The sequence below is a fragment of the Lactuca saligna genome, chromosome 8 (genome assembly GCF_052625555.1).
Source record: "Lactuca saligna cultivar CGN05327 chromosome 8, ASM5262555v1, whole genome shotgun sequence".
Taxonomy (NCBI): domain Eukaryota; kingdom Viridiplantae; phylum Streptophyta; class Magnoliopsida; order Asterales; family Asteraceae; genus Lactuca; species Lactuca saligna.
Window position 1 is genome coordinate 1,825,730 of NC_136424.1, and position 10,049 is coordinate 1,835,778.

The following is a 10,049-nucleotide window of genomic DNA, read 5'->3' on the forward strand; positions in this document are numbered from 1 at the left end:
GGACAGCTACCAATGCACTGAACTCAAAACCATAATCAACAATTACCAAAATACCCCTGGAAACCACTGGTTAACCCTTGGTCAATTACTAGGTCAAAGTCAACCCCTGACTGACCCTACTCGCCGAGTCTACCCTATGACTCGCCGAGTTCCCATACTCAAAACTTCACTCAATCCGCGACCTAACTCGCCGAGTCGCCCCGAGACTCACCGAGTCCAACAACTCTGAGTCCACTCGCACACAACTCACCGAGTCATCCCTTGACTCACCGATTCTTGACTAAACCATAAAATATTGGGACTCTTCGACAAGACTCGCCGAGTCTAAGGCTATCTTCAATCTACTCGCCGAGTTGTTCATCCAACTCGTCGAGTTCCAGCTTATCTTCAAGCAACTCGTCAAGTCCACCCTTGTGACTCGCCGAGTACAACCGGTCTGAATCCAAACATAAGTATTTCTAGGCCATGCAATTGATCCAAAACATAGATCTAGCCTCCTACAACCCATCCATCACGTAAAGTGGCAAACTTTATGTGAATCCAAAGAGATCTAGGCCTTATTCACTTTAGAGCTAGGGTTTGGGACATGATGGCTTCACTAAGCACTAAAACATAGGAACTTTAATGCACTCTAGGCCTTCAATATTCCAGATCTGAGGTAGCAACCTCAGATCTAACCTCCAAACTCCAAAACATACCAAGATATACTCCCCACAAACCCCAAAATGATGAATCCATATGAGTGATAGCCCAAGAACGAGATATTACCTCAAAAGAATGCCCCAACTGCAATGAAACTCGAATCCAAGCAAAGCCCTTTGATCCAAGCGTCTTCTCCTTCAAGATTTCTTCAACAAACACCTCCCCAAGCTCTAAATGCACTCCAATCTTCTTCAATCACGCTTTCTAGGGTTTCTGGACTTCAAGGGGGATCAAAGAGGTTGGGGAGAGGATATAATGTTCTTTAAATAGGGCTCATTCCCCGGATTTAGGGTTTTCTCCACTTAGCACCTACTCGCTGAGTCCATCTTTGGACTCACCGAGTAGGCCACCTGACTCGCGACCAAAGTCGCGATTTTACTCGCCGAGTCCATCCATGGACTCGCCGAGTTGCCCTTCAAAATTTACACTTTTAGTCCTTCTACTTTACTCTTGCTATTCCGGGATGTTACACAATTGTTCTTGCAATGCCAAAAAAATGAAATTTGAGTAAGGGGTTTAAAGGTATGCTTTTTGAAAACATATTACTTTCTAGTTTCTACCTTCTAATTTATACTAATCGAATATGACTATTCATAGTGGTATTGTTATATTTTTGGGGAAATTAAAAAAAAACCCACATGTACTTTCATAATCTTATCGATTTTGCCTTTTACCTGTTTTAGTTAGTCATTAAACCATTATATTTTCTTTTACTGTCTAAAAATTGATCTGTTTTTGTATTATAATAATTAAAAAAAAACAACTTATTTTTACCGTTATACTTTTTTCATCGTCTAAAAACTTTATTTACTAATTAAGCCGCTAAACTAATATTTTTTTTATTGATTTAGTCATTAATCTCTTAGTTTTTGACGATTTTGCCACAAAACTATTATGATTCAAAACTTTTATTTTGTCATAAAATGGTTGGTCTATCATTTTCTCTTTGATAACAGTTTGTCTATTTGCCCCTTGTCCATCCTGCTAACTGTTAAAAAAATTTAATGACATTCTATTTTTTGTTTATTCATATTATATATTATGAAGCAAAAAATTGGAAGTATGGTGCAGGTCAAATGGAAGGCTTGCAATCTGTGATCTCAAACTACAAGCTTACCAGTATTCTTTAGTTTAATTTATAAACTTTAACTTTAATTCAATATAATAATAGATTTGATTTTTGAATAATCAAACCGACAAAATATAATGGAGTCTTGATAAAAATGTATATTTAGGCACAATTTGTGCAACATCAGTTACTACATCAATGACTTGCACAAGTGCTAAGAGAGTTGCATTTAAGCCTAACGTTAGACATGTAATTTATATTGAAGCATTTAAAAAATTTATATTTATCTTTGTGGTTACTTTTATATGTATTTGTTTCCCACTATAGGATGCATGCACAAGGTTTAACGTTGGTAGGTAAACTTTCAGTTGGGTTTAAGCCTATTCGTATATATTCATATATTGAATGGCAGGTATGCATCTGAACATAGAATTTGTTATTCCATAAAAGATTTAAGAATGTAGGCTGAAAATCTATTTTGCTGATAGGAAGGTGGATGAATTGAAGAAAGCTATTTCTAAAGCAGCTAGAGACCCCGCTAAATATTGAATCGACCAACCCGAACTTGAAAGAAGATTTAAATGGACAAGACTGCCACGGCTCAAGTAATTTTTTTTTAATATAAACATTAAAAATTCAGATAATTGGTTTTATTCAGGAGGTATTAAGAAATCAGTGATGGGAACAGACTTGAATGCAGTAGCTCTTCCACATTTAGTGGGATGCGTCAATAAATAATAAGTCTACCAAATGCACATTAGCAAGACTGATGTTAAGTGGATTTTTTTTTTTTTTTTTTTTTTTTTTTTTTTTTTTTTTTGCATATCTTAGGAAAAAAAAAACTAAAATAGAGTAATGAATTTCAATTTAATGTTTAGCTTTATATATTTTGGATCCTTTTTTCTGCAAAGGGCAATGTCCTTTCTTTTTATTATTTTAAGCATCAAAATTGCAAAAGGGCGAAATAGTAACATGCGTAAGTGTGTCTACCAATTAAGACAATCTACTATACATGTACACAAAAACAATATCTTCCAACCCCCGCAACGCGGGGGTAAGCATCTAGTTATTATTATTATTATTATTATTATTATTATTTTAACAAACATTTCAATATACATATACATATCTTGACATTTGAAAACCATAATTTGATCATGTTATATACATTATTACATTTAAATTATATAAAATACACAGAACACAGATACTAAATTATTCATTATTTTAGTCTAAATTATTACATTTAAACAATGCTAAAAAAAATTAACATGTTGCAACAATTAAATAAATTAACGTCGTGTTTCCGAGTTCCACTTAAGGAGAGAAATCGGAGGATACGGAGGGAAAGTGAGGGGTGTTGAAGGAAAATCGTGTTCTCGAGTTTTATTAATGGAAGGAAAGTGAGGAGAGGGGAAGGATTTTGGAGTCATATTTTCCTTCCAAATTGAACGGATTTGGGAAAAAAGTGAAAGGAAGGAAAACGGATGTGGGAAAAAAGTGAAATAAAAATTTTAAGTTTTATTTTCTTTTTCCTTTAACTTGGGAACACAAAAACTAAAAACCTTTCATTTCCTTTCATTTGGTTCAAACCCGAGAACAATGAATATTTTCGTAATATTTTCGTTCACCTTTCTTTATTTCTATCAAATTTTTCCTACCCTTTCCTTTAATGAATTTATAAAAAAACTCGGAACATGGCGTAAAAGTAAAGGCTGATGCCTGATGACCTCGATAAATTGTTGTTGCCAAAACCCCAAAACCTTAAACCTTGCTTGTCCAATGTCCACCTGCATCCACATCTTGGTATGGGCAATATATGTTAAAACATGAAGTAGACGCAACTCCTGTACATGTTTCGATATCTGCAATGCTGCTGAGTTTCATATTCTGTTTTCCTAGTGTTTCCTCGCACCTTTCTTGATGCCGATCGTTAAAGGTTTCCGACGATTTCAGTCAAATATTGTTTGTTTCAGACAAGGTTTGTTCATATTTTTATCGTAAACATACCCGGATTTTCTTGATGTGGCACGATTGTTTTATGAACCTATTCGTTGACTGCAACCCGAATATACATTTACATCTTTCCATTTGTTTAGCGATTTAACGTAATACCTGTATGTCTAGATTTGTGTTCATCAATTGCATTTGAATGTCTGTGAACTTTATATTTATAGGATCTGGTTTCTGTTTGCACGTTTTATACAAGTTAAAATAGCATTTTAATTGCTAAATCACTATTAGGCACACAAGTTTAGGTTTGGAATATATAGGGTTTAATCTGTGTTTGTTACAAGGCACACAACTTGAATGCTTTTACAGGTCTGTAAAGCTATAAGTTTGGGTACCTGCGACTCATCATTGTTAGGCATATAGCCACAACCTACAAGAGAAGATCTTATAGCTGAATCAATAACATAAGGTGTGGCATTTATTGTGAGATGGTGGTTGTATCAAATTACTGTTTGGTTAGGGTTAGTCTATACTCTATAGTAATTAGTAAGTAAAGGGGGATAGGCTAGGGTATGTATTTGCTATGGTTTTTTCATTATTGAATTGAAGACAATTGTGTGAGCGAGCATCATAAGCATTAGCCATTAGGAGAGTTGAGAGTAGCCATTGTATCTGCTTGCCACCTGATTTAAATAGTGAACTGCTTTGTCTTTGCATTATGCTTAAATAAAAATAAAAGTGTGATGGTTGAATTAATGTGGAGACATGGCAGTTGTCAGTGAGATATCCAGTGTGAGTGTGGTGGTGCCTGGTTCAAATGGTCAACAGTCAGGATGTGGTGCTGCTCCTTTTACTTCTAAGAGTAAAAGTAAAAGGATAAGTATTGCTGATCGGAAGGAGCTGCTGGAATCCTTTGTCAACAAGTATGTGTCTTTTCACATGCTTGCATTTATTTATTTATTTATTTATTTATTTGTTACTAATGCTCTTTGCTTTGCTTTGTTTGCATTTTTAGGCAATACTGAATCTCTAGTCAGTAGTCACTAGTCACTACTGGGTAGGGTAATAATGAAAAACCTTGTTGAACAATGTCGAAATTTACATATGGACACCTCTGTTTCACATAATGCTATGAAAGACTATAAAATTTGCATACTCATGACTGTTACTATGTGCAATAGAAGCTGCAATGTTATTTATTTTTTTTTTATACAAAATAAACAGTACCTCCCTTGACCTGTTTATCCTACTAGCACCCTACTTTTTCATTTCTACTGTACTTTGAAAATTCCACCCAGTTATAGTAATGTCATGTCATCCATAAGCAAAACAATTTTCAAAGTATAATGTCCTAAAAAGGAAAAAGTTCAAATCACAATGCTATATTTTATTTGGGTAGATTTAGCTCAAACTACAATGCCTTGATAAGAAAACAATTCTAACTACGGTGATGTAATAGAAAGAAACAAATAAATGAAAGTAATATGTTATTTCCTTCCTGCATTTAAATTTAACCCCGAATAAAAACAAGTGTCCAGTTGCTGTCTTTGAATTTAGGGTCTTTGTGTATGGTATGGCTCTAGCATATACATGATGATTGATGAGAGATAAGAATACCATTTGTCTGGACTGGGCTATTGTAGGTATAGAGCTATGAATTCAGGGAAATTCCCGAGCCCAACAAGTGCACAGAAAGAAGTAGGTGGTGGTTACTATTCAATTAGAAAGCTGCTTCAGGAAATGGAATACAATTTTAAATTATCTTCTTTGGAGAAACTGCCTGTTACAAAGGAGACCAAAAAGCAGAATAAAAGTGAAGATACTGTAATAGCATCTCCAAGTCAACAGGTGTCAAACAGTCAAATAACCATGGACCAAAATCTTTATGAAGATGCCTGGCTAGAATCTGTTGGTAATTTAGACAAAAACTCTAAAGGGAAGGAAGGGCTTCAACCATCAACGAGCAAGAATATTACAAGAGTAAGCTTATATTCTACTGCATTAATGATTTTATGTTATATTAATATGAGCTGCAGCTACTATAATAACATCAATATTATATGCATTTGCCAGTTGCCACAAATATTTATTAATTGCTTGTCAATGTAGGATGATACTGCTACACAAACTCAGGAGAGGAGGAGAGCTCAACGTCATGAGCAATTTGAGAATGAATCTCCCTTGGAAAATGATAAATTTGGATTTGAGGGTATAGCCTCAAAAGTTGAACTACAACATGAACATGATGGGAATGGGATAGGAAGCATGGCCAGGTAATCTTCTTTATTCTAATTCACACAACATAATAGTATTAGTACCCCAGTCCCATGACATGTTGCTTCCATATAATGACCTCTAGCATAGAAACGCGTTGCAGTGATTTTCTACAAATGAAACGTTATTTAGTTTTGTGCACGTCACGTATATTGAAAGCATACACTATGGAAAGGAAGCTAATGCATATACTAATCTTATACCTTGATTCTATGCTTCCACTAATGGATTTTCTAGGTTTCAAAATAAGTAATTGCACAATGGAAACATCATAAAATCTAATTATGGGCCATTCAACCTAGAGATCTATGTCTTTTCTCATTATAGCAACATACTTATGAAACAATCATATAAACTAGCCATGATCGAAATTGATAGATTAGTGTTACATTGTATGTAGCACTCTTGAATCCTCAGATCTGCTTCAGAAATCTAGCACCAAATATATGGATGCCTCTAATGGCTCACACCAAAAACCCTAGAGCACTAGAAATCACAAGGAGAGAGGATGAGAAATTCGGATTTCTCATTCTAAGAAAGATTAACCACGAAATTTGATGCCAAGGGGAGGAGGTATTTATAGCTAGGGGATCTCTAGGATAAAACCTTATTTGAATAATTGAATATTAGATTTAATCTTTTCAAGGCAATTATCCTTATCAGATACCAGGAGGCTTCCAGAAACCCTAAAAGACCTCTATAAAACCGTCCCTACTAGGAACCTTCTAGAATTGCATTCCTTGCTCAATTATGAACAATTACAATTCAGCCTTGCACCTTTAATTAATTCCAGATTAATTCTGCTTAATAATTAATTAATTCCAACTATTTCTAATTAATTTATTAATCATATAATAAATCAACAAATCATTTTATCTCTCTCTCTCTCTCTCTCTCTCTCTCTCTCTCTCTCTCCTAAAGTCATTTCTAGTTATTAAGGGCAACCTAAAAAGGGCTTTACTTGCATTCCATAAAGTTATATCAATTTAGTTTTTGACTTTAACCACTTTAGTTATGAACTTGGACATCTGTTCCAACATCCATCTTCTCTGGGTCGATACACCATGTAGAGAGTGCTATTTTGTTGTCTATATTTCTCCTAATCCATAAGGATGTAAGGTTCATTAGCAGAGTCGTAAGCCATGAGGCATGGCATGGGCTATAGTTTCTGTTTATGTAACATTAACTATAATAGTTTATTTAACTTATTTTTGAAAACCAAAATTACTATCTAAATTCTTCAGTACAGTCCCTATTGCCGAAAGATCAATCTTGTAGTTATCTCTTCTCTTTTAACTGTTATGATTTACCAACACTTAGTCAGCCTTAGTTTAATCATAACTACAATTTGAATATCCAAAATAGTTTTTCTTTTGTATTTCATTATATTGCAAAAGCTACACCACCAATCACGAATGATATAATAGATTTTATACTTTGTTTTCTTTGTGTAGGCTTTTTGATAACTATAAATGCAAGCTTTTCATATCTCTCTCTCTCTCTCTCTCTCTCTCTCTCTCTCTCTCTCTCTTACATTTGTTGCTTCTTATTCTGGACATGGTCAGTTGATGTAAAGCTGTTTTGATTATCTCTGAGCCTCACATGTTTTGTTGTCCTTGATTGGTGCTGCTTGAGTTGTCTGTCTTCTTACCACCCATTTTATTTTGCTGGGAAATTGCACACTATGATTCTTCTTTAAACTCTCAACTTCTGGTAGTTCATATATGGGCAAAGTGCAGGAAATAGCCACATACTTTTTTACTCTTATTATCACTATAGACAATGCACTTATACTTGTTATAACAATATATTTAACATTTTTACTGGTTATAACAATATATTTAACATGAAACTTATACAAATAATAGCAATTACTTAAATTTATTTACCCATAACAGCAACATACTTATACTTGTTTACCTCTGATAACAACATACTTAAATTTCTTACTTGTAAACATTTTACAAGTTTTGGGTTACATATTGCTATATAGATAAAGAAATGAAAGTACGTTGCTATTATGGGTTAAAGAAAGGCAATCATGTTGCTCTCATGGGTGACAAGTAAAGTACCTGCTATTTTCAACAAATTTTCCTTGGTAGCTCAAATCAAAACAAAAAGCAAACAAACTTATGTATTCATAGATAAAATATGTGTCTGTAATATTATTAATTGGATGAATTGTGCAAATTCTTGAATGTAGGGAGACTTCTGAGACTCAAAAAGATGAGGAGTTGAGAGAGAAGGCATTATCATCATCATCATCATCATCTTCATCATCATCTATATGGGGAAATTTGAAGTCGCTGGCATCTGGCTTTATTAACATCTGGAAGAAACAATAATTGTAGTTGTCTGGCACTAGTTCAAGGTACAACTTACAAGCTATGAATAGGAAAAATGTAGCTTCATTCTGATGTTGGATCAGTTAGATTTGTACATTTCATTGATGAAATCTTTGTGAAGATATGGAATTTTGAGAGGAGGTTTTTAAATCAACGTAAGCTAATTTTAGTACACGGTTTGTAAAACTAATGTCATGTGCTATTTAATATTTATAAAGCGTGTGACTAATTTGCACAGAGGTGGCCAATGATCTGGACCCGCTTCTTGTGGGGCCAAAGTTGTTGATGAAATGGCTCAAGTGTGGGATTCCATTAAAGAGGCTTAGACATGAAAAGCTAACCTAATCCTGGCACTGGCATGCACCACAATATTATTAATGCTCCGATTTTGATTTTTGATGTGGAATGACATCGTTCAAATCTTGACATTTGCTGGCTGGTATTTACTTTTTGAGGTAAAATCTAGAATTATTATTAGGTTGGAGGGAATGGTGCCACCGAAACCGTACTCCCTTCACTGTTATATAGGCATCACATCATTTTTTACCACATAAGTATGGTTCCTTGACACATTCAAGGAGTGGTGCTATATTTTTGTTTTTTTGTTTTTTTTAAATAATTTAATTTAAATAAAGCTTTTTTTAATAAAAAAACATAAGTTTTCATTACTTCAATATATATATATATATATATATATATATATATATATATATATATATATTACATTGCATTACTTTAAATTTAAAAAAAAAAACATGACATTAAAAAATCCTACAAACTTAAAAAACACACGTCAACTTATTAAAATAATAAAAAAAACACAAATAAAAGAATTAAAACATGCTACATAAGGTTGTTCTCCGAGAACTTGTTTTCCGAGTCATCCGGTGGATCCAAATTAAGGTTAATGTGTTGAATCCCGTAAATGTGTTCCACCAAGTTTGTACGAAGATTGTGAAATGTTCGGTGCAAAGTATCTCTGCTCTCCTGTTCATATACCCGTCGCCACCAATTGGTTTCTTGCTCGTCATAAACACATATTGCTCTTCCTTTGTCTTCAATAATCATATTAATATGAGACATGTATACATGATTTCTTGAAGTTTTTTCTTACCTAAATAAATTGTTGGTTTTTTCAATATGAATCAACGTTTCTTAAGAGCTCCAAAAGCCCGCTCGACATCCTTCTTAGCTATTTCTTGAGTTATTTTGAATTTTTTCTGTCTACAACAATGTGGACACGTAAACGGTTTAACAAACACAACATACCCATGATAGATCTCATCAACAAAATAATAATCATACTTATATGTAGAGATGCACAAAACCTAAATCCGATCCGATCCGGTTTTGCTTACATCATCAAGAATTCAATCCGCTCAAAATCTGATCCAGATCCGGTCAAAATCTGAATCCGATTCTAATCCAGTTTAAACCGATTTTAGTGGGTTTTAAGCGGATTTTGGGGCGGATTTGGATCCGGTTTTTAGCAAATCCGGTTTACGATCCGGTATCAAATCCGATTTGAAATGTAGGATTAGGATCCGATTGAAAATCCAGTTTTGAATCCGATCCGATCCGGTTTGGTCAAAACCGGTTTTGACCAAATCCGGTTTCGGATTGGATCCAGTTTTGAATAGTGAAACCGGTTTTTGTGTACATCTCTACTTATATGATGTTCCATGCACTTCAAAAGAAGAATCTGT

The 10,049-nt window shown here is 34.1% G+C and overlaps 1 protein-coding gene across 1 annotated transcript; it reads left to right on the forward strand.

The window, feature by feature from the left end:
- Positions 1-3,556: 3,556 nt before the first annotated feature.
- On the forward strand, positions 3,557-8,578 carry LOC145012904 (uncharacterized). The gene is made up of 5 exons (XM_078971698.1): positions 3,557-3,752; positions 4,497-4,647; positions 5,368-5,704; positions 5,834-5,997; positions 8,202-8,578. The coding sequence occupies exons 1-5, from the start codon at positions 3,695-3,697 to the stop codon at positions 8,341-8,343; spliced, it is 852 nt and encodes a 283-aa protein (XP_078827824.1). The 5' UTR covers positions 3,557-3,694; the 3' UTR covers positions 8,344-8,578.
- Positions 8,579-10,049: the final 1,471 nt, after the last annotated feature.

Coding starts and splice junctions, on each gene's coding strand:
- LOC145012904 (XM_078971698.1), top strand. CDS start 3,695: ATGCCGATCGTTAAAGGTTTCCGACGATTTCAGTCAAATATTGTTTGT. Junction 3,753..4,496: donor TATTGTTTGTTTCAGACAAG/GTTTGTTCATAT, acceptor GAGACATGGCAG/TTGTCAGTGAGATATCCAGT. Junction 5,705..5,833: donor CGAGCAAGAATATTACAAGA/GTAAGCTTATAT, acceptor TTGTCAATGTAG/GATGATACTGCTACACAAAC.